The sequence below is a fragment of the Cnephaeus nilssonii genome, assembly GCF_951640355.1.
Source record: "Cnephaeus nilssonii genome assembly, chromosome: 21".
Lineage (NCBI taxonomy): Eukaryota > Metazoa > Chordata > Mammalia > Chiroptera > Vespertilionidae > Cnephaeus > Cnephaeus nilssonii.
In genome coordinates this window covers 10,811,871-10,837,602 of record NC_137092.1, presented here as the reverse complement: position 1 = coordinate 10,837,602, position 25,732 = coordinate 10,811,871, and the positions used below count along the sequence as shown (strand labels likewise).

At 38.8% G+C, this 25,732-nt stretch overlaps 1 protein-coding gene across 1 annotated transcript; it reads right to left on the bottom strand.

Moving 5' to 3' along the window:
• Positions 1–3,707: 3,707 nt before the first annotated feature.
• Positions 3,708–23,604, bottom strand: SEC22B (SEC22 homolog B, vesicle trafficking protein). The gene is made up of 5 exons (XM_079761751.1): positions 23,399–23,604; positions 16,390–16,499; positions 12,338–12,498; positions 10,006–10,152; positions 3,708–5,679 (listed from the first exon to the last, which is right to left on the bottom strand). Exons 1-5 carry the CDS (start codon positions 23,471–23,473, stop codon positions 5,525–5,527), a joined length of 648 nt encoding a protein of 215 aa, XP_079617877.1. The 5' UTR covers positions 23,474–23,604; the 3' UTR covers positions 3,708–5,524.
• Between the last annotated feature and the right edge of the window lie 2,128 nt (positions 23,605–25,732).

The window sequence follows — 25,732 nt, the reverse complement described above, 5'->3', positions numbered from 1 at the left end:
GATGCAATTACATATTTGTGGAATATTACAACACAGATCTCCAATAAGCAATTACATATTTGTGGAATATTACAACACAACTCTCCAATAAGCAGCAACAAATCTGGGTCTGAACCTCAAGTCTGAAGGTAGACAGGTGTACTTCAGAGTTACCAATAACACAAGGAAGAGTTGAAGTCCTAATTACAAAGGCAAGCTAGTGGAGCTTGTTCTTAAAGACTTCTTGAAATGTTTGAATTTTTTTATAAAGGGACTCCTTAAAGAAGGGGCATATCTGCATTAATAAGATAACATAGGATAGTATAAAATCAATAAAAGTTTAGATGAATGAAGGTCTAAAAATAAAAAGTATAACAGTTGATTTTTAAAAAAATATTTTTAATGATTTCAGAGGATAGGAGGAGAGATGGAAATATCAATGATGAGAGAGAATCATTGATCTCCTGCACGCCTCTACTGGGGATCGAGCCCACAACCCAGGCTTGTGCCCTGACCTGGAACTGAACTGTGACCTCATAGGTTGATGCTCAACCATTGAGCCATGCCCACCGGGCTATAACAGTTAATTTTGAAGCTCTTGCTTATAGAGCAAAGTTGAAGGATTACATTGACTCCTCAGTAGAAACAGCATCTAGGGAAATTATGTAAAATGCGAAGGGATAAAAGAAGTGAGGAAAAGAGAAAATGGGCAAAAGGATTAGGAAGGGAAGACTTACTTTTAAAAATCATTTTGCACACTGGCCAGGTGGCTCAGTTGGGTGGAGCACCGTCCTGTATACCAAAAGGTTTTGGGTTCGATTCCTGACCAAGGCACATACGTAGGTTGGGGTGTGTACTGGAGGCAACCGATCAATGTTTTTCTCTTACATCAATGTTTCTCTTTCTCTAAAAATCAATAAACACATCCTCCAGTGAGGATTTTAAAAAAGCATTTTGCTAATCCTTAAGTGAATCAGATGTGGAAAAATGTTGAATTGACAATGAGATCTAATGAAAAAGTCAAACCAAGGATGAGAAAGGGCAAATAAGAACTCAAGAGCAAAAAACATTAAAAAGGAATACAGGAGAAAGGAAAAAAAAAAAAAAAAACACCTAAAAAGAGAATGGAATAATACAATGAAATTGTTTAAAAAGATATACTTCTCCCCAAAAAAGCAAATTAAATAAATTGACAGGACAAAGTGAAATGCCAAGTGCTTAAAATGAACATGTCTGCGTGATTATTCAGGAGTAGTAAACTACTGGGTAGGTGTCTAGGAGTCTGGGGGTTGAATCTAAGTACTTCAACATGCTATGCAGCCTTGGGCAAGCTGGAAAATGGTTATGGGGAAAACATTAGAAGTCTTGATTAGTATATAAAAGCCAAACTTCCAACAAATTTTCTCATCTAAAACATGGATTCAGTTACAGCACTTATAACTGAATGATTAAATTGCTCAAGATAGTTTTTGACTTTTGGATCAACCTTCTCCGTAATGAATAATAGGGTGTGAGACTCAATTTTCTCATCCTATATCAACACATGCTACAAATTTTCTTTCGGGACCTTTAACTGTACAAGCTATTTGGTCCAATCAGTCAATTTGCAATTATACTAGTACACCTATACACCCACTGCTCTTTGCCTTTTTGCTGAGCTGTTTGAAAAGACAACCAGGGGAGGATTCAGTCAGTTTGCTAAATACACTAACCAAAAAGCCTTAACTGTGTGGCCACCAACAATCAAGCCTTTAGTCATGAAAATTCCCAGTGGGATGGGAAATTAAATTATGAGATGTTTTCTAATGCATTTATTATTAAATACTGTGGGTGCAGAATTATCCATTTGTCTTAACTTGTTTTTTGCTAGATGTCCTACTGATAAAAGTAGAAAATATAAAAGATCCTTAAATGTGATTTTGTAGAACTGAGACCAAAATTTTTTTTTAATACAGTTTTATTGATTTCAGAGAGGAAGGGAGAAGGAAAGAGAGATAGAAACATCAACGATGAGAGAGAATCATTGACCGGCTGCCTCCTGCACGCCCCCCTATGGGGATCGAGCCCACAATGCGGGCATGTGCCCTTGACTGGAATTGAACCAGGGACCCTTCAGTCCACAGGCTCTATCCATTGAGCCAAACCAGCTAGGGCCAAAAATTTTTTTCTGTACCACCAGATGCCTAAATGTACTACAGAAAAATATTGATAGAATTTTTTTTGGTATACCACCTTTCAAGAATGCATCTCATCCACAAAGTTAGTTCAAACAATAAAATTCTTCCGATTCACCAGAGCTGGACAGTTTTCAAGGCTTCTGGGTACTTACCTTTGACTTCCACTTCCTGCATGTCTGGGGTTCTTAACTGGGGGACCATGGGCCACTGGGTTACAACAGGCTTCAGGAGTCCTTGAATTCCCTAACATAGTATGTGATACTTGGTATACAAGTACGCATGAGTTTTTTCTAGGCAAAGGCACATACCTTTCATCAGATTTTCAAAGGCTTTCCAAACAGTGTAAGATCCAGTTAGACATTTAAATGAGCAGATGTATGTACAATTGGCCAAATCTTTTTAACATTTGTGAGATTTCTTAGTTTAATAAGCATCTTGGGAAGTTCAGTGTCACAAGAGCCAGAAAAGCTACTTTTAAGAGTAATTCCACATCTTTACTTCCTAGTAATTCACACAATCTTCAACCCACTGTAATCTGACTTCTGTCTGTATGATTAAGTTCCTAACTGCTAAATTCAAAATACATTTTTTGGTACTTATCTGTCCACTTGGTGGTATAGTATATTGGAGAGAAGCGGACTCGGGAGCCAAACTGCCTAGTTCAAAGCTTTGCCCCATCACTTTCTAGCTCTCCAGCTTTGCACAAATTAACCCTCTATGCCTCAGCGTGGTTTCCTTAGTAAAAAGTGTCTTTATTCATGTTGTGTGAACAGAACTTACTTCAAAATGTCAATGGGAGAATTCAATGTGCTCCCAACTAAGAAAGCATTATGTAAATATGAGTTACCATTTGGTACCTGGGATAACTCCTTTCTTGAAAATCATTTGAAACGTGACTCCTAGGTCTCATTCCAACTTGGGTGGCACCTTAAGTTTCATCTTCCTACTTCTAGGCTTATCCCTCTCTAATATATCTTTTACACTATGGCCAGAATGATCATTTGAAACTACAAACCTGATGCCATCTCTTGCCCCTTTACAACAGTGGGCCAGTCTAGCTCTTCTTCCTTAAGTCTCCATTGCCTACACTTACCCTACCAGGTGCATGGAACCAAACTAATTACAATCCCCAAAATGTGCCTTATTCTTTTAACTCATGGCTCTGTATAAGCCATTGACTCTGTCTAGAATACCCCATTCTCCTTTTCTTACTACACTCCTTCCCCAAGTAAGTTGGGTATCTATTCTCAATGTGGCCCCAGTAACACTGCACGCTAATTACACATTCTATTCTAGAAGGCTGTTTGGTTGCTGATACATTTCATCTAGTCAGATCTTCCCTTCCTACCACCTCTAATAAAGAGCAGAAGTAGGAGCCATATTATGACAGTCTTGTTCTTTTTCTACCATCATAATCTTAAACCATTTTCTTATTCCTTTGTCATTCCATAATCCCCTTCTCATTTTTTAACCCACTGAGTTTATGAAGAAAAATAGCTAGAAGGTTATAGGGACATAAATAAACTAGATAACAACACTTCACACTGAAGGGAACATTCTAGAAGTATTTATTTCACTGCTGACCACTTGGTTACAGCATGCAACTCTCAACAGCGAGCTGCCACTATCCACTCCTACAGAAGCACCAAATGCTATGGTGCCTCTACTTAGTTTTCAGCCTTTCACAGGCTTTATTACCAACATCATTACCTAGGGACGAGCCCTTTAGAGACTTAAAAGCACTTATTCTCTATAAAAAGTAACTTTATATTTCATGCACAAAACTCCAATTGGCAGATGTAGGTCCAAAATGGAAAGAAAAAAAATTATTCTAGTTCTGTAAATTATCAGGAATAAAATAAGCATTTCTCCTTGCCTGTCATAAGGAAATAGAATTTCTCTATCAGGAATCAAGACAGTAGCTTTGATGAGCCCACAGTTATAAAATGAGCCCACAGTTATAAAATTGCTCACTGGTTAAAGTTCTTTCCAAAGATGTTAAGAGGTAAGAAGATGGCTCATTTTCCTCTACAATTTAAAGAAATATTTGCAGTATTTGTAGGAGTAATAGGTTATATTGCAGGCCCTTGTGACAATATTTAAAAGACCTATTCTCCCATTTAGAAAATTCAATCTCAGAAGGTAAAAGAAAATCCCCATTATCCCTGAGCAAAAAGGGGAAAAATCATATGTCCTCTTATTTGTTACTAGAAGACACTATAAATGAGTTGCCTAGCTCTAGGTCATTCTCAGAAAATTTATATAAACTTATGCAGGTGTGAGGTGCCCTCAGAGACTTTCTCAGATAAATGTATTTAGTAGTTTGAGTAGTCACTCAGCAAAACTTTAAATTTAACCACACAGCTGAACATTCTCCATTTTGAAATTTGAGACTGTCCTGAGAAGATGCTGATGGGACATGAAACTATTGGGCACAGAATAATTTTTTAAATGTCAGCAAACGGTGACAAGAGAGAGAGAGTGGGGGAAACTGTAGTGGAGACAGTGAGAACGGGGCAGGACAAAGCTCTAGTTAGGAACCGGGCCTTTCTTCTTAAGTCAGGGGCCTCTGGCTACAGGTACGCTATCCTCACTCTTCATATAAACCAGACATTGCAAAACAAAATTAAGCATGTCCCAAACTAATTTAAGTCTTTTAAGGAATAAATGACAGAAAACATTTTAGCTTCTTAATCAAGGAGTGCTATAATAGAATTTCAAGGCATCTTAATATAATTCGTTTAACCCTAAAGCAATTGTGCAATAAGCAAAATATAAAAGGAAAATAACAAAGGTTAACTTCCTACAGGGGCCAACAGACAAGATCTCTGCTGCACAGCAATTAACCTTCACACACTGGAGTCTTATTTAAAAGGCCATCGAAAACTCAGATTACTGAAAATCACAAATGTCACCAACAAAAGGAATGTTGATCAGATAGAGTCAAAAAACTTCCCAGAGGGCTGCCTTCTCTGAAGGAATTTCAGCCTGTTGCTAGCACAGGTTGGTTTAGTTAAATCTCGCTGATGGCTCCGTTAAAGAATGAATGCCCCAGTCAGTGCTGTTTTAAAAATGTAAAACACTGGGAGGGGAAAAAAATACCCAAAATAAAACAATCTACTGTTCCCTAACATATACAGCTTAGCACCCAGAGAAAGCCTCTGCCCCCCAAAGAGACTTTCCACATAGGGTTAAGCTTCATTAAATGAGGTGTAACCTTTCCTTTTCAGGATTTGTCTTTTCTTGCAAGGTCCTTAAAGGCAGAGGTCCCACTTGGATTCTAACACACATCTCTGTGAGCTCAGCTTCCTGAAAACACACACGTGCCGGGGTCTAGGTTCTCCCTTGCCAGTGACCGGTTCACTACTTCACAGCCACCAGAATCGCACATACACTATCAACATGATGAAAAACACAGCCACTGCTGCAAGTTTGGCGTAAGTGGACCGCATGTTCAAGTACTTCGCGTCTTGGCGGTATTTCTTAGACAGACTGGACAAATTGTTAGCCTTTGAATCCAATGCTGTCAAAGAGGAAGAGAGGAAAACACTAATTAGTCCATGGAAGTATTTTATCAAATGTATGAAGTCATAAAAATAACCAAAAGGAGTGGCACTATACCAAACAACCACAATGCTTAAATGATCACTTTTATTTTAAGGGTAAAGTTACCTGTACTGATTAATTCATGATCCTAAAGCACTGAAAAATCTACAGTGCATTTAAAAATTATCAGACCAAGTAATGTTCAAATTCCTGAGGCTGCATAGTGAAGTGGTTAGGAGTGTAGGCTCTGGCCTCTGACTCTTTGGTCAAATTTCAGATGCATCAGCCTCACTAAAGCCCCGGTTTCATCATCTATGTATTGGGGATAACAGAAACTATATCATAGGCTTATAGGTACATGCAAATGCCTGTAAAGTGAGCACAATGCCTGCATATGGTAAACATCTGAGAAATGTTGGCCGACATTAAGCATCTCCATAATCTTTCAATGGTCTAAATTATATTCCCTCATATTTTAAAAAATAATAACTCATGTAAAATAACACTCAGATAACCAGGAAATCCAATGAACCAGCCACTGAATATTAAGCTATATCTCAATGATGAATGCTGCCAAATGTCTAAAATTCTTCACATTGTAGAGACTAATATAGGTGCTAGAAAACCACCAATTATCTACTAAATTAAGCTTTTTAGAATATTTTGCAACATTTATTTTCCCTACAAGTAAATGGCATTTGTAATGTCATTATCTTCTTACAACTAGAGGCCCGGTGCACGAAATTCGTGCACACGGGGGTGTGTCCCTCAGCCCAGCCTACTCCCTCTCCAATCTGGGACATCCCTCTCACAATCCAGGACTGCTGGCTCCCAATTGCTCGCCTGCCTGCCTTCCTAACTGCTTCTGCCTGCCAGCCTGATTGATGCCTAACTGCTTCCCTGCCAGCCTGATTGCCCCTAACTGTCTCCCCCTGCAGGCCTGGTCACCCCTAACTGCCCTCCCCTGAAGGCCTGGTCACCCCTAACTGCCCTCCCCTGCAGGCCTGGTCACCCCTAACTGCCCTCCCCTGCAGGCCTGGTCCCTCCCAACTGCCCTTCCCTGCAGGCCTGGTCGCCCCCAACTTCCCTCCTCTGCCAGCCTGGTCACCCCTAACTGCCCTCCCCTGCTGGCTTGAATGCCCCCAGCTGCCCTCCCTTGCAGGCCTGGTCCCTCCCAACTGCCCTCTCCTGCTGGCCTGATCACCCACAACTGACCTCCCTTGCAAGCCTGGTCCCTCCCAACTGCCCTCTCCTGCTGGCCATCTTGTGGCAGCCATCTTGTGTCCACATGGGGGCAGCCATCTTGTGTGTTGGAGTGATGGTCAATTTGCATATCACTCTTTTATTAGATAGGATTGTTAACTGAGCAATTAAGAGAAATAGCCAGATAGACAAAAGCTAGACTGGACTAAAATACATGGCATATTTTAATAATAAAAACAAACTCTCAATTTGACATAAGTGAATTCTGATCAAACTTTTACTTCTTTAAGTTTTTGAAAAACTATTTTGCAATCTGAATGTTTGTTCTTCCTCAGAGAATGCTTCTGGAATATTTGGAGTTGCCTAATAGAGACTGGTTTTGATTGAGAAATGTGGCATTACTTAATAGCACAGGCATGACAGCTACTTCTAAATTATCAACTTGTCCTGTAAGAAAAACACCTAGTCATGTAAAAAAAAGAAGTTACAGGATGAGAAATAACCATGACAATGCTGCAAGGAATCTTTCTAGCCAGTCTACTAGAGTGTACAACTCACTGGACAGAGGTTTTTAACTATTGTGTTTATTTTGCTATATCCCCAGTAACTAGGACAGAGTCTGGCATATATAGTCAGTGCGCAATAAATAAATATTTGCTAAATGAATCTAAATCTGCTGAGACTAACTGGACAGAGGAACAAGTATTAGGGCATATGAAATAAGTAATAGTTAAGTGAATTCCTCTGCATCAGAACATTTAGAAGCACATGGCATCATTAAGACAAAGCTACTACTTGGAGAAGTCGTTTAGCAAATATGTGAAGACACCATGTGAAGTGCTAGAGGATACAATGATGGCCAAAACATGTTTTTTGATACCTAAGTTTGTGAAATTTACAGTGCACCTTTGAATGAAAAGACAAAACCTATGACTTAAGAGAAATAGGTATATTTAGGCAGTAAAAAAAGGTCATAATTTGATCTTGCTGAAAGAACTCACAGGAACTATTCTTGGGTCTTAAATGCAAAGTAGACTAGCTATACAACTTTAAAAATTAGAGAAGAAGGCATAAAAGATGGATTCTTATTACGAAGAAGCTTAAAGAGAAAGAAAACAGTATATGAGGTGGGCTTATTTTTTTCACTGTCCTTCAAATATGCTCCAGACAGAAATGGTTTTTCTTCCTCTTATAATACCACTCTTCACTCCTTCCTGATGTATCAAATTTCAAGAATCTTTCCTGCTCAGTTCACATTTATCTACTTCCTTCTATATTTTTATAGCTCTCATTGTCTATATGTCTATTTAAAACTACCATACAATGAAAATGGACAACTCCGTGGGCCAACGAAAAAGCAGTGTGGCTTTTATGAAGCTACTCAACCTTTCTGAGTTTCTGATTCTTTATCTATAAAACTGGTTCGACACCACCCACTTCACCTGGGATTACTCTAAAGAATTAATAAAATATATGTAGTCCCCCTAACATCTTGTCTAGCACAAAGTGTTCCATTGATGTTTGTTTCTTATACCATCTATAAATTTCTGATAATGTTACTTATTTTCCCAATCAGATGAAGTTACTTCAGGGTATAAATGTACTTCTTTTTCAATCAGCATCTCAGCTTTGTAGCAGCCAGCAAAGCATTAGGAGAGAATTCTTTACATTTTTTATGAACTCATCAATATATGTATTTTGGATTTTTAAAAAAGTTCCTGTGGTCTACTTTATCACAAGTAGAAACTGTAAGTCTGTTATGATGAAAATATACACAGACTCACTTAAAATTAGATTTTTAAAGAGTGTGAAGCTATATGCTTGGACAACTGCTTCCTTGTAACATAAAGGTTAAAATTTGCAATATATAATAAAAAATTTATTCATGAATATGCAGAAAGGTTAAATTCAAGAAATATTCTTAAGACATCTACTTGTGATCATTACTATGAGAGACATAAAAGAAATATATGAACTAGACATAAAACATAAGCACTTTTAAAGAGTACATGTCCACATTAAAAACTTAGATAACATTTAAACACTTAAGTAACATTTAAACATTAAATATATATTTGGTATTAATAAATATATTAAGTATAAATATATTTATTAATACCAAATATATATTTCAGGAAATTTACATAAATAAGTACATATACACAAACACCCTTTTAAGTGCTAAAAAACACCAAACACCATATGTAGCTAAGTGCTTTAAAGAATTTAATGTGATATGGACTATAAGGATCAGAAAAGGCTTATTTATTTAAATATGTTTGTATTGATTTTAGAGGGAGAGAGGAAGGGAGAGGGAGAAATGTTGATGAGAGGCTGCCTCTGGCACACCCCATACTGGGGATAGAGCCTGCGCTCTGACCGGGAATTTAACCAGCAACCTCTTGGTGCATGGGCCGACAGCCGACATGCAATCAACTGAGCCACACTGGCCAGGGCAGCAAAGGCTTCTTCATAGAGGTAGTTCCTATCTAGATTTAAAGAACAGGTCCAGGATTACCTGACTGAGTCAGAATGTTTGTAACTAGGGAGAAGGAGAGGAGTTTGTAATCTCCTTACCTCCCAGTATAGAGAACACAATGCTTTTGCACATTACAAGTACACAATAATAATGACTGAATGAATGAAAAGTAAGTTGAGACCAGACTAAATCTTATCTTGCATTCAGAGTTTTTAAAGTTTCAGCAGAGGATTATATAACATTTAATCTCGAGGCAGTAAAATCTCCCCAAGTGGCTACTCAGGAAACCACAGCAATTGACAATTTCCTCTCATTCTTCTTTTCATTTCTGCTCACTTACGTGTTTCTGTAAATAATTACTGAACTTTGTAAATATCTTGGAAATAGTAATTGCTTCTGATATGGAATGAGACCCTTACTGTTTCAACTCAACAAATCTAATCATGCTAAGAAAAAACATATCATATTGGAAGCTTTATAATGTCATCTGTTTCTGAGAGATGAAGTCTTAACAGTGCTCCATAGACTCTGACAGCATGCAAGTTACACTAATATAAGCTATCCTTGCCTCTGGAATGAGAACCACCTCTTCGTAAGACTCGTATGGCTTTTAGCTACTACCTGAGAGTGCTTCTCCTCGTTGTAACACTTCTTCGATATTGGCCACCATGAGCCTCTGCACGTCTTGCAATTCAGTGTTGATGGAGCCTAGGTTTCTCCGAGCACGGCTATCAGTGTACAGCTTCTTGGTTTTCTGAATGTAGGTCTCTAGAATGATGGAGAACAATTACCATGAACGACTTCTTTCATGTCCATCAAAATAGTGAAATAGGGATTAAGCAGTTCTGAGTTTAGTGCTGGATTGCTACTATCCATGCTTAACCAAGCTATTGCATGAGTATCAAAAGGGGAGTTTTGATTTCTTTATTTGTAAATTGTAAAGATACAATTAGATGACCATGCAGGAGAAATGTCCTTTGCACACCTTCGAAGTGCAAATTAGAAGTACCTACTTTCAGGATCCTTAGAGAAATTAAGACTCACTACAGTAAGCCTTTCCTGAAAGCAGACATTTTCCAACTGTATTCTGAGGACTCTTACAGTTTCATTACTTAATTCGACACATTCCCTTAAAAAAAAGCTGGCGCCGAAACCGGTTTGGCTCAGTGGATAGAGCGTCAGTCTGCGGACTGAAGGGTCCCGGGTTCGATTCCGGTCAGGGGCATGTACATTGGTTGCGGGCACATCCCCGGTGAGGGGTGTGCAGGAGGCAGCTGGTCAATGTTTCTCTCTCATCGATGTTTCTAGCTCTCTATCCCTCTCCCTTCCTCTCTGTAAAAAATCAATAAAATATATTAAAAAAAAAAAAAAAGCTGGCAAATATCCAGCATTTCTATAGCCTAACATGGCAAAAGAGTCACTCTATCATTAAAAAGTTGAAAAAAATTGTCTTAAAGTATTTTCTTTAACGTTCATCCCAATTTCACTCTGTTCGTAAACTTTAGGTAAAGCAGACATGTATTAGGGAGTTTTCCCAAATAACCACTCTAAAACTGCAGCTTCATTCATGTTTAGGTCATGTCTATATTTCTCAGAACTGTAGAAGAATGACTTATTATTAAAGATTACATTCTCAACATCTGACCAAAATCTTAAGCTATTTGTGCTGGATACCTCTCATTTGCCTCTTTTGATCTCCTCTCCACTGTTCTGCACCCTGCTTTTGCCTTGGGAAGTTGACCTACATGGACTATGTCAATAGTCCATGCTAAGAAAAAAAATATCGTATTGATATAGCTTTGGGCCAAAGCGGGAGACCCAAGAGAAGGAAAGAAGAGCAAACAGTGACATCAGGGTATTTAATCCTCTAGCTCCTCCCTGAAAAATCACTTTGGGCTGGCAATGTCCCTCCACCAACTTACACTGGAGCTGGCCTTCTCTATCCCCAATCCAGAAACTGCTTCTTTTTCTCATTCCTTTGGGCCTGGGGATGGTAACAGTTACTGTGTTACGGGCCCCAGTACCTTGCAGTTCACCTATAACCCATTCATGTCTCTGTCTATAATCCTTTAACCTAACTTGCGTGTACCAATTATTTTCTGTGTGACCTTGACAACAGCAGTCTTATTTTTTTCGTGGCTTACTGGACTGCTATTGTCTACAAACGTAAAACTAAAAAACACATACATTAAAACAATCAGCTCTTGCAGAGTTATAAAACACGGGAGTATTTTGCTAAACTTTATTTCTAAAAAACAAGATGATCTCCTTATCTAGAAAACGAAACATTTCAGAAATATAGAGATAGTAAAAAACAATTTCCTTTTTTTTTAACTAAAAACGTCAGCGGTGAAGGCTGACCATACCTGTTCTTACTTCCTCTACTTGCTGTACTAGGACATTTCCTTTGATGTACTGCCATCAGATACTTTAACAAGGCTGAGCAGTGCTGAGTCTATAATTCTTATACAAATATCAACACCCATACTCACTACTTCAGCATGCAGTAAATGTTATCCCCCAATGCCATCTATCTTCTGATACTTTTCTTTAAAATTAGAGAATCTTATTTTCTAAAAGAAACAAGACACCAAAAATCTTGCTGATTTTCAAATTCTGACCTCCATAAAATGAGCCTTACTGTGAGTGTGTTTGTGTCTGCTTGGGAAAAGAACTCAGCTATTATATACCAATTAAGTAGACTTGACCATAATGAAGAATCAAACCAAATAACCAAAAAGGGCAAAGGGCAAGTTCTATGGGGAAAAGATCAAAAGACTAGTGAAAATTACTTATAAGAAGGAAGCCCCATCATTTAAAAGGACAAAAAAAGGTGGAATGAAAGAGGCAGAATCCAAAACTTCAGTAAAATTATGTGAAAATCATCAGCGTAACAAATAGCTTTTCCACATTCTTTGCTCCCTTGAAAGAGAGGTGAGGAACAAAAACTTACCAAACTCAATAAAGCAATAGGGTCTAGACACAGTGGGCACCTTCTTTCCATACTGTTCATCAAACTCTGAGTGTAAATCTTCTAGGAAGGCAAAAGCCAACTTCTTAGGGAAGTTAGCTTCACTCAAAACCAAGTAACACACTCCGTGTTCAATAATGTAGCTGGAGAGAGACAAAAAAGTAAGAAAAAGTTGTTTGTACAGTAACAATTCCTCTGACAATTTGAAGCAGACTCTCAGTACCATATAAGCTTTTCAAAAATATTCTAACCTAAGCTGTGGGAGGCTAAGTCAGAAAGCCAATTTCAAACAACAAACCCTTGGAATCAGAAAGCAAACATCTTTCTGTTATTAGAAGTATATTCCAAAAGGAGTACTTAGTCATGTGTAGTACAACTGTCTATTCACTATATAATTCTTGAAGTAAACTGTCCTAATAACTAAGGCTTTTTCTTGAAATCTGGGAGTTGTGACTCCATCCATCCTTTGATTATGTATGGTAAACTAGTATACACAGTTTTAAACTCCTTCCAGCTGTAAGAAAAACAGTGAAACTAAAAAATGTCATAGATACTTAAAAGTCAGAATTTAATGTTATTTACAGAAAATAATGACCTCGGGAATAAAAATATCCTGGTATCAAGGTAGGAGGACTCTGTATCAACTGGAAACTGCCCAGTAACAGAGCTGGCTTCCTCTTGTGAGAGTGAGCTTCCCGACATTCTGGAAGGGACTATGATTGAGAGGAGCTACTAAGCAGACAAGCAGAGCAAGGAAACTGAGGCAGGTAGTTAAATAAGCAGTTTACAGCCATCTGGTAAATTACATAATCTTATTGTCCCTAAACCAAAGACACTTAAGAGTAAATGGTTTGCATTTCTCCTCCCCAACCAGAGGTAAACAGCCTAAATCACCCTAATCGGGAAACAGATAGCAGAAATCCAATTAATGCCATTTGTCCCAACCGTACCCAAGGACTGATGAAGTTAAGGAAATAAATCTTATTTTGGCACCAGCATAAAACTGATTAATATTCTATTGAGAGTCTCTCATAAACCCTCAGCCTTTAAAACATTCAAACGGAAAGTCCCAGGGCATGCTCTCCCTCCCAGGAGCACCTGGGGTGCCTCTCCCAGCCCTCTCTTCTTCCCCCACAGGCATGTATCTCCTAAACCAGTGATGGGCAACCTTTTGAGCTTGGTGTGTCAAACTTCGCCAAAAAACTGAGCATAACTCGGGTAGTGTGTCACTTTGAGGAAAAAACATTATTTCGCAAATGTTTCATCCTCAGGAGCAGCAAATGTTTCATCCTCGGCATGCGGCCGCCTCAGCGGCCGCGTGTCATCAGAAATGGCTACGCGTGTCAGTGCTGACACGCGTGTCACAGGTTTGCCATCACTGTCCTAAACTCTAAAGGACCCCACAAGGCTTGCTACCAGGGAGCAATGGGCAGCGACCCCCTGACCCTGTACCCCTTTTCTCTGACTTATTAGTGAGCCAAAGCAGCCCAGCCTAGGCTCACTTCCCCACCTAGTCCCTCTCCTGTTGCTTCTTCTATCCTAGGCCCTTCCTTGTTTCACTGTCCCCAGCTTTAATAACTGTCCTCGGAAAATCACCTGGACTCGGGTTGTGAATCTTTCCTGCATGAAGTCAAGAACCCACACACTATCAGCCTGCCCCTAGGCAGACCCGCTCAGGGCCACGTCCCCTGTCTGGTAACAATTACATGTCTGAGATATTCTTGGAAAGAGGTTAGGCTACTCAGTGGTTTTCAAATGTATTTTAGCCATTGTAGTCTTTATTTCAGCTAAAATTACATTCAGAAGACAAATATGTATAGAAAATAAAATACGTTCTTTAGTTTAAGTAGGAGTCTATGGGTCCCCCACCCCTGCCCCACTCCTAAGGCATCCTAGGACTCCACAGAGTAGTGTTTCTAGTCTATTATATGATCACTCAGGCCCTTTAAAATAATAATGATGATGATGATGATAATAATACTGCTGTCCTATCTTTTGTTGCTTTTTTCCTAACCCATAGTAGAGATAAAGGTATTATATAATTAAGTGCCTTTAACTTTTTGATGTTAAAAATTAGGTTTATAGGAAATGTTTTATAAACTACACAAATTAATACCTTATGAAACTTAATGCCACTACTTTATTAACCAATAGGCCAGGGCTTTTTGTTTTGTTTTTGTATACTTATTTGCTTGTTTTTGATGGGTAGCGGTTTTTGTTTTTTTCCTTTTAAGTTAAATACACAAGGCTGCTCCCAGGTCTATATCACCTTAGTATCTGAGTTCCTAAAATAGCAACATTATTCAGCTAATCCTTTTTTCTTTTTCTCTGATTTTCTTATCCTCTCTTTTCTTTAATCCTTCCTGTTTTATCTCCTTCAAACTTGACATGTATTACACATTTAATACCAATTTTGTATATCATTTGAAATCCAATGAAGTGCCTTTGATCCCTCTCTCAGCTGTATGCATTATCTATAATCAAGGATTGAGATGCTCTTGAAGTGTCTTTTATAATTCTTTTTCCTAAGTAATAAGTAACACTTACTAACTATTCTCTATGTGCCAGGCAAGATATTAAGAGATATACGTGGATTTCCTTTACATGGAATAAAAACTATGATTACTTTCCCTACTTTATAGAGGAAACTGAGGCCTGGAGAAGTATATATGAGTTGTTCAAGGTTACACTATTAGTAAACTAGTGTCCCGGTGCATGGATTCATACACATTGAAAGGAAATTAATTAGAAGAAATATTTTAATACTGCTATTCGCCCTTTCTCTATAATAGAAGTGTCAACCAAATTCACGATCGACGATGACAGACAGAAACACATGCGTGATTTGTGCTAGCAAGAGCTTTATATGTACTGTGAATGCGCGAGTCAACTTAGTCTTTTATATATAGATAAACTTGCTTAATTAGACCTGCTTTCTGATTTAGCTAAACTTTTCCCAGCCCAGTGAAGCACCCCAACTTCTCTTTCAGATAATTGTCAGAAACACAGCAGTAAATATCAACACGAAGCAGATTATTATTGTATATCATGCAGGGGAATAAAGGGTAAAATATTTAACTGCAGCAGTGTTTAACTATATTCTGCGCAGTGAGAAAACCTTAAGTCATTTTCAAGTTCCACCATTTCTTACTTCTTTTCAGTTGGGTCAAGTTTCTAAACTTTCTAAATCTCCGTTGTCTTGCTAATGAAAAAAAAAAAAAAAAAAAAAAAGGATTCTACTGAGTCTCCTATCTATCTACTCCAGGACTTCAGTAGGGATCAAATGAAATGAGGCACAGGAAAACGCTTCACAGATATTTGGTTGAACTGTAAAATGTTTCCACCTGGCTATAAAGCAAGTCGTGTTCCTAGGCTAAAGAAACTGCAAGGAGGCTATTTACTAGGGAGGGGAAGCTGGGTGTTGCTATGTAACATCATTACCCGCGCTCACAGCAACCGTTTCTGGGCTGGGTTGGGCTGTGGGCCGCATTTTGCGCCATGGGGTCTTGGCAGCGTTGGCTGCGATTTGGTGGGGTGTCGCTCCGGGGTGGTGGCAGGGCTTGTGTCCCACTTGGGGGAAGCCAAGTGTTGGTTTGTTGGCACCAGGTCCATGGTGCAATTTATTTTTAAATGGCCAGTGCGCCTCATGGCAGCTCCTGCGTTGACCGTCTGCCCCCTGGTGGTCAGTGCGCATCACAGCTACTGGTTGGAGGGAAGGACGGACACTTAGCCTTTTATATATATAGATGTTTGAGCAGGGTACTAACCTGAATGTGTCTGGTTCTATGAAGCGCCTAAAGCAAAAGCTATCTATTATTGCATGACAGGTACAGCATTCACTAGACACAAGTTGAATAAACAAACCAAGATTTCAGTTTTGCAGAATCAGAGCTAGGGAAGTGGCTTCATGAAGAGACTACACTTTTAAAGTTATCTTACTTTTAAAAAATTATTCTCATCACATGTTACTTACATTTATTGTATTTCTGTATTTCATACTTAAATGATCACAAAGAAAGCAGGATTATACTCACTGAAAACTCATGGTGTCAGCTTCCAAAGTACATCTGGTAGGGGACTGCTCGTTCAATTTTCGAAAGAGTTGCTTAGCCTGACTCTGGTACTTTTGAAGGTCCCGAAAAGCCTGAAAGAAGACACCTTCATTTAAGAATTTTCCAGCCCTGGTCAGTATTGCTCAGTGGTTAGAGTGTTGTTACTGGTCTGGATCTGAGGTTGAGTATTGAGAAAGAACAAAGTGAAATCTTAAAATTCTATATAGTAAAATGCTGAGCTAAGAGTAAAAATGAGGAAGCAATAAAAAACTATTTCAACGGCAGATAAGCAAGGTACAAGTAGGTATAGCTATATTTAAAATGGTGAATTGAAAATGCAAATCAAAACCACAGTGAGATACCACCTGACACCTGCCAGAATGGCTAATATCAAAAAGACAAGAAATAACAAGTGTTGGTGAGAATATTGAGAAAAGGGAACCCTCATTCACTGTGGTGGGAATGTAAATATATATGCAACATTGTTTAATGATAATGTACAATGGTGCAGCCACTATGAAAACAGTATGGAGGTTCCTCAAAAAAAAATTAAAAATAGAACTGTCATATGATCCAGCAATCCCACTTCTGGGTAGTTATTCAAAGAAAATGAACACAGTAATTTGAAAAGATATATGCACCCCTAATATTCATTGCAGCATTATTTACAATAGCTGAGATATGGAAACAGCATAAGTGTCCATCAATGGATGAAAGGATAAAGATGTGGTATATATACACAGTAGAATACTATTCAGCCATTAAGAAAATGGAATCTTGCCGAAACCGGTTTGGCTCAGTGAATAGAGCTTCGGCCTGCGGACTCAGGGGTCCCAGGTTCGATTCCGGTCAAGGGCATGTGCCTTGGTTGCGGGCACATCCCCAGTGGGGGGTGTGCAGGAGGCAGCTGATCGATGTTTCTCTCTCATCGATGTTTCTAACTCTCTATCCCTCTCTCTTCCTCTCTGTAAAAAATCAATAAAATATTTTTTTTAAAAAAGAAAGAAAATGGAATCTTACCATTTGTGACATCATGGATGGACCTTGAGGGCCATTACATTAAGTGAGTCAAAGAAAGAAATACTGTATGACCTCACTTATATGTGAAATCTAAAAAACAAAACAAACAAAACAAAACAAAAAAACAAAATCATAGATGCAGAGAACAGACTGGTGGTTGCCAGGGGGAAGAGGGAGTAGTGAGTCAAAACAGATGAAAGGGATTAAAAGTTACAAATTTCCAGTTATAAAATAAATAAGTCATGGGGATCTAACATACAGCATGAAGACTAATATTAATAACACTAGGAGCCCAGCGTGCGATTCGAAATCACATAGCGCTGCCCACCCTCGAGTCGCAGGTCTGGTCCTGCCTCGCTCCCCGGGCCCCGCAGCAGCTGCGGCCGTTGCTGGTCTGGCCCTGCCTCCCTCTCTGGCCCTTGAAGCAGCCGCAGCTGCTGCTGATCAGGCCCTCCCCCAGCACAGGCGCATGGAGGCCCCTGACGCCCCGCCCCAGACGCTGCGCGCGCAACCTCCTCCTGTCCGGTTGACCCGTTAAGGCGTCCCGGTTAATTAGCATATTTCTCTATTTTATATATATATAGCCTGTACTGCATATTTGAAAGTTTCTGAGAGGAAATTTTAAATGTCCACATTACAAGAAAAAAAATGTAACTATGTATGGTGATGGATGGTAGCTAGATTTATTGTGGTGACCATTTCACAGTGTATACAAATATCAAATCATTATGTTGTATACCTGGAACTAATATGTTACAGGTCAATTACACCTCAATTAAAAAATAAAATAGCCGAAACCGGTTTGGCTCAGTGGATAGAGCGTCGGCCTGGGGACTAAAGGGTCCCAGGTTCGATTCCGGTCAAGGGCATGTACTTTGGTTGTGGGCACATCCCCAGTGGGGGGTGTGCAGGAGGCAGCTGATCGATGTTTCTCTCTCATCGATGTTTCTAACTCTCTATCCCTCTCTCTTCCTCTCTGTAAAAAATCAATAAAATATATTTTAAAAAATTAAAAAAATAAAATAAATAAGAATAAAATGGTAAACTGAACAATTAAATATGAATAAGAAAGTAAACAAATGAACCTGGGAGTTAGGCAGAGACCACTAGAACTATCAATTTGTAATAAATTGTTCAGCACTGTCTTTATGGCAATGATTTGTTATAATGCTGTTCACTTGAGAAATACTTCTATATCAACACATATAAGTATATATATGCATGTACATGTGTATATATGTATAGTTTTATATATTAATACTTTGAAATAATTAACATTATATACTATCATTAAACAATATTGTGTGTGTGTGTGTGTGTGTGTGTGTGTGTAGCAGGCATCCTCAAACTACGGCCCGCGGGCCACATGCGGGTGTTTTTGCCGTTTTGTTTTTTTACTTCAAAATAAGATATGTGCAGTGTGCATAGGAATTTGTTCATAGTTTTTTTTAAACTATAGTCTGGCCCTCCAACGGTCTGAGGGACAGTGAACTGGCCCCCCGTTTAAAAAGTTTGAGGACCCCTGGTGTATAGGGTGTCCAAAAAAAGTACACACACACTTTGAATAATTATAAAGGCAGTGTTTATTAAAATACATTTCATTTTCAAAATTGAGCTATCAGCTGTTAAGGTGTGTATACATTTTGGGGGACACCTTGTATATATATAAATTTTTTTTCATGATTGGTCAGCCAGTAAAGGAGACTGAACACTATCACATGCTTTGAACTAGTGCACAATATCCTGCGTTCCTAGGTTTGAATGGTATTTGCCAATCTGTTTGCTTCCCCATGCCATTATGTAGCATTCAGAAGAGTTCTGACCCCACAACAATAGATAAAAAGAATGAAATAAAGTTGGAAACGCTACTAAAGTGCCAAGAAATAATACCAATGTAGATTAATGCTTTTCAACCTTGGCTTTACAATAAAATCACCTGGAGATCTTAAAAAAAAATACTCAGGCACAATCTCCACCCGAAACGAATTAAATCAGCATCTTACACACAGAACTCATACACTGCTATTTTTAAAATATCCACAACCACAGATGTTAAGTTTTTTGACAGCTAAAGGCAGGTGAGCACCTTAAAGTTTATTTTATATCTGACTAGTCAGACTTGCTCAAGGGCTTGAGGCCAAGAAGAAAAGGGGCTAGCATTGGAGCCCAAGCAGTCTAGGTCTGAGCTCCTGCTCCTTAAGCTGCTATACCCCCTCTTCAATTAAAACTGCTGCAGCAGTAGCAGATACACCTTCTAGGTGATGTTTTACCATTTAATATTAAGTCAAATTCATAGAAAGTGTTCAAGAAACCACGTGGCAGCTTGAATCTAGGTCTCACAACATAAGCACTACTTATGTTAAAGATAAACGCTATTTGCTTTCAAGATTAAAGTCTACCTAAAAATAATTAAAGTAGATATCTTCATTCTGTTTCCTACTTTATCTAAAATGGACTTGAACCTTTTATACACTATAAGGAAAGTTATCTGTTGGTAATGCAATAATGAAGAGGATGTGACTGTCTGATAAATTCTGAAACTAATCTGAGTTCATTCAGTAGCATATTCGGGATGTGGTTCTGTATATAATATCAAAAGTACAGGGTAGTAATTGGCCAAACAACTGCAATACCTTTCATTGGTGTCACTAGGACTGCTGAACAATTAGTTGTATCAAATGCCATCTTTTGCCTTTGCAGAATGTTTAGGTAAACGCTTATCACTTTTAAATTCCTGATGAGCTCAACTGGTCAAAGGCCAGAAGCACCAGAACCAACCATTTTCCTCTTAATTACAGTAAGGTGATTAATCAAAACTCATTTAACTCTAAACAGACTATGCTTTTTTTGGAGCTACCTGTTGCCTACTAGGTTAGCTCTTCAAGTCCACAGAGCTGGGGCAAAATGAAAGAGAAGAGAGTATGTTTCATTTTGAGGTAGAACAGAAAGGTAGGTGAAAAAACTGCAAACACCTGAAAAGGAGAAACAGCAGAAAGGAAGAAAGAAAAAATAGATGATCAGTTAGGGACTCTAGGATTGAAAGGAAAAATTCATCTCTCTATTGCCCTAGGTCTACATTTCTAGTTAAGCACAGAGGAAACAATGCATTAGACAATCTGCTGATATTTTTTTTATTTTACTCCCTATTGTATTATCTGAATAACCATCCAACTGCTGTAATAAGGCAGCTTGTACAGGGACTAGCACCCAGTAACTATTTAAAATATGTTCTATCTTATCAGTGTAAATCATTGAAAATGTACATTGAATTATTTGACCTGGACAATTAAGATACTTACTATAAAAGTATTTGGAAGAGATATCCATTTCTTAAAAAATTATTTCTGGACTCCTAAGATGTAAATACATGATTAAAAAGTCATAGAACAAGGTTGTAAATTTAGTGTAGTGGGTAGGTACTAAGGCTCTAGTCTGGAGTCAAGATAGATACTGATTAAAAACCAGGGTTCCAAACCAGGCTGATTTTGCTCCACCCGCCACCCCCCACCCCAGGACATCTGGCAATGTCTGCAAACATTTTCGGTTGTCACAACTGGAGGGAGGGTGGAGGTAGTGCAACAGTGCTAAAGTTAAGAAACCCTGATAAAAAACTGCATTGTGCCCAGCCAGAGTGGCTCAGTTGGTTGAGCACTGTCCTGTGCACCGAAGGGTTGCCGGTTCAATTCCCTGTCAGGGCACATACTTGAGTTGTGGTTCTATCCCTGGTCGGGAAATGTACAGAAGGCAATCGATCGATGTTTCTCTCTCTCGCTCTCCCCTTTCTCTCTCTAAGCATGTCCTTGGGTGAGGATTAAAAAAATGAAAAAAAATTTTGTTGTGCTACTTATAAGCTATGTGACTTTACTCAAGAGACCCATCCTAAATTTCAGAGCTTCCTTATCTATAAGTAGGGATGATAACAGTATCTATTGCTGTTAACATTGCATGATATCATGCACTTGACAAGCTTAGCACAGTGCATGGAATGTAGTAAGCACTCTATAAATATTCTGTATACTATTGTAATGGTAAAAATTAGTCTACAATTGATATTTTTGCAGGTAATAAAAGTTTAATACTTTATCATTCTAAGTCAACATTTCTAAAGGAAATCACCATGGGATTACAATCACAAAAAATATTTTTGTGTAAAGTTTCTTTCCTTGTCAATTGAACAAAGTAACCCATTTTGGTAGATGGATACCTAATTTGTAATTAAATTAAGAAACACACAATAATATGTCAACTTTTCAATAAAGTATTAAGGTAGAGAGTAGGAGCCTACTAATATTAATTTAACTTCAAATCCATTTTGTATTCTTTGCCCACATTGAAATTCAATGCAATAGCTGGAAAGCTGACCAGATTTCCCCCGCTTTGGGAAAACTATTTCTCAAACGACACATCCTTTAAAGAATATTTCGCCACACCATCCTACTTTTCCAAATCATGCTCCATTTAAAACTTCCACTCCTTCTGCAGAGTGTTCCTAGAAAATCTTAACAAATTGGAAAAGAGAAAAATATTTCACAATTTAAAATTCAGGGCATGCTCCATTTTTTTCACATTTTATATCAACGTTTAAACTTGTTTTGTTGAATGAACCGAAAACATTTCACTTGGCATGACCTGCAACTTCAAAATCTGTATCACTGTTCTTCTAAAAGTGAAAGTAAATACATTTCTACATCAAACCTACAAATGCACACAACTAAAGAGAAGCCTCCCTTATTACTTGACACTACTGTCAGTTTAAATGTCACCATACCTTTTCCATGTTTAACCAAACCTTCTTCCTCTTCCATAGCAGTTACACTATGTTATAATTGCTTGTCAGTTGTCTGGCTCTTCCACCAAACTCTAAGTTCCAGGAAAGTAGGGTCTATGTGCGCTAATCCCCTGCATCAGCACCAGGCTTGGCACATTTGATGTGCTTACTAATTTATTTTTCATGAATATATGAACAAAAAGTCCTAGAAAAGATACGCGCAATTTTTTTTTATCTACAACCCGTCTTATTTTTAGGCCTTGAAGTTTTCGTCCAAAAACTACTTAGGTTGTATGAGAAAGTAGGATAAAACTGGTTACTTTAAACATGTTATAAAAAGTTCATTCTCAGCCTCCCTTCTTCAGAGACCTCCCAACTGGGCCCTAGAAACTTGTTTCACACCAGAAATTTCCCTTGGGAGACTAAGGCACAAAGGAGCTCCTTTTCAAGATGTCTGGAGTTGTTGTTGTTTTTAACCAATTCAATACATTTTTGAGCACCTAGGAGCATAAAGCTGCTGTTGTAAAAGCTGTCATAAACACAAAGATGACTAAGATCTGTCACTTGCCTGCTAGGAAACGCTATTAAAAGGCAAAGAAAAATAGTAAGAGAAAGGTATAAAGCCCAACAGGAAGATAACACAGGGGCTATAACTCCAACAGTAAGAATTATAGAAGGAGGTGGGAATTGGGCATAACCTTGAAAGAAGGTACTGTACTGAACTTCAAACAGGTGCCTATATGTGGCAATATTACCTCACCCACTTTCAACCGATAGCATCAGCAAGCTAGGGCAAGGATCAGGTGCTAGAGCTGGAGAATGTGGGAGCTGATTTAACCCAGGGCCTGTCAGTCAACCTTATTAGCAGCAAAAAAAAATTACGTAGAAGTCCTGAATTTTAACCAAGTCCCTCAAGCGTTACAGAACACTGGGGGGTCACAATCAGCCGAACCTATCCCTTCTCCAGAGCGTTTCGTTGGTTCGTTTTAAGAGAAACATGTAACACAACCATCGACCTCCGCCTTCAGAGCAGATTTCTTCTAACAGGTAGTCTCTCCAAAGCCAAAAGGTAAAAGAGCGCTTCAGAGAGGGCGGGAGTGTCTGGGAAGTAGCCAGGGTCTCCCGCGTTCCGAGAAGAAATCATGTGCTGAGAGCACAGCCCCCCCGGCAGGGACTTGGGGTCGCGGGGACCCAGGAGCTCACCTGTTCGTCCTCCTGTATCGAGGCGGCCAGCGGGAGCCCGTCCGCCACTCGGGCGATCATCGTGAGCAACAACATCTTCGCAGGTTACGGGAACCCGACACTGGGCCGCACGGCCGTCGGCGTCCTCTGGCTTTCCTCCGCCGCTACAACAGTTAGATCTCCACCTCAGTTCCCGGAGACCCAGCTACTGGCGTCTCCGCTTCCTGCTGAGGTGGCCGGAAACAAGCTCCAGAGCGTTCCACTACCGGTCCCCAGAATTGGCTTCCCACTGAGAAACACAGGCCTCGCAACACAGTTCCGCCGCCGCTCCTTCCACCTTCGGAAATTTTCAAGGCCCCACTCACTTTTCTGGATTTCGAGCTTCCAATAAGCCTTGAGGGCGTGGCACACAAACTGAAATAGAAAGTTCTAGTTCCTGATACTTTAAATTTGGGGGGAGGGCTGGAAAGGAGGGTGAGAGTTAATGAGTACTTAGATGGAGGGTGTGTAAAATAAAATCAGGCTACATATTTTCATATGTAATTTTTCTATTTTTTATATTATATATCCTATACATAGTATTTTATATGTTAGTATATTTTTAGGCAGAGATTCCCCCCCTTTTTTTTGCTTGTTTGTTTATGCTCTACCACCAGATCCCTGAACAGTTTCTAGTAAAAAAAAAAAAAAAGAAGAAGGAGGAGGAGGAGGAGGAAGAGGAGGAGGAGGAGGAGGAGGAGGAGGAGGAGAAGAAGAAGAAGAAGAAGAAGAAGAAGAAGAAGAAGAAGAAGAAGAAGAAGAAGAAGAAGATGATATTGTATGTGTGAATAAATGACCAAGTATAGGACCTCAGAAATCACCTAGGTCAATCACTCTTCCAAAAGCTGGGGCCTCTGCTACATCTCTCATGATAGGTAACGGGGTAGCCTTGCTAGAACTTCCAGTAACTAGGTATTCACTCCCTGCAGGAGAGACCTCTAGAAATTCCATTTATGTTACCATCTCTCTTTTCTCAGGTGTCCCATCTCTAAAATGGGGATATTGTCTGCCTCTCCGGACTTTTGTGAATATTAAATGAAAAAATGTAGGTACACAGGTTTTGTAAACTATAAACTTTAAAAATTTATTATTTAAAAACAATAAGTACTTCTGTATTTATTATATGAATAACAACTCTTTATTAAGCACTTGCAGTTGGTGTTAAGTGCTTTATGGATACTAGTTATTTAACTAAACAACACAGGAAGGTTGTTTAATGTTAGGTTCCCACTTTGTAGTTGGAGAAAAAGCACTAGAGAGTTATTTTTCCAAGGTGACACAGGTAGCAGTTATGGAAACAGGATTTGAACAGAGGTTGAACTTCAAAGCCTATTCTTGTAATCCTGATGCAACTCTGTCTTAACATTTAACCATAAGAAAAGAGCTCATGTTTTTGTTATCTTTTCTACAACTCTACAGCTATTAGGGGAAAACTAATATTATTTCTTGAGAGGATTTGGGGAGGAAGACCCAATAAGATCTAATGATTGACTCCAGATAAAAGATAAAAGACTAGGATATATGTAAGACAAAGAAACCAAAGGGGTTATTAACAGACAATGAGAAAGTAAAATAGAAGACAATCCTGTGTATATGAGAGCCTAAGTTGGTAAAATCATAATATCTTACATTTAGAATAGCTCATAGATAAAAGCTGATCTAACTTCCCATCCTCCAACTCAATAAGTACAGCCTTCTACCACAGTTTCAAATGATAGTCATTCAGCCTCTTCAAGGACAATTCCAGTAATGAGTTATTAATACAAATATTTTAACTTAATACAAATACATTAATATAAATATTTTAAGGATACTGCTATGAGGATCAGAGAAGTAGATAGAGAATACAGCAGGCATGCACAAGGAGCAGATTTGGAGCAAGTCCCAGCTTCTTTCCAGTTCCTGGCTCTGGTCTCTTCCCATAAACATTCCTGCACACAGATTCTATGAGCCACCGTTATTTCTTTACAATAAGTCCCCCCAGACACACACACACATTTTTGCTTAGTTTCTCTTACTTACAACCACAAAAATTAACTAATAGAGGAATGCAGAATCAACCTGAAGCAAAACTTTCTTGAAACAAAACATTCATATTTGCACCTCTTACTTTTTTCCTCTTAGACACACTATTCTGACACTGTTTATACACACTGAAATTATTCCTCCAAGGAGAGGGCAGTGGTCTTCTTAGGTCACAGAGCAATCATCAGAAGGCCAGAACTGCCTCTGTGTGAAACTGCCCCACACTTAGACCTCGGGAACTCTGAAATCTGAACTGCTTTTGCATTTGGCTTAATGAGCATCATCTCATTC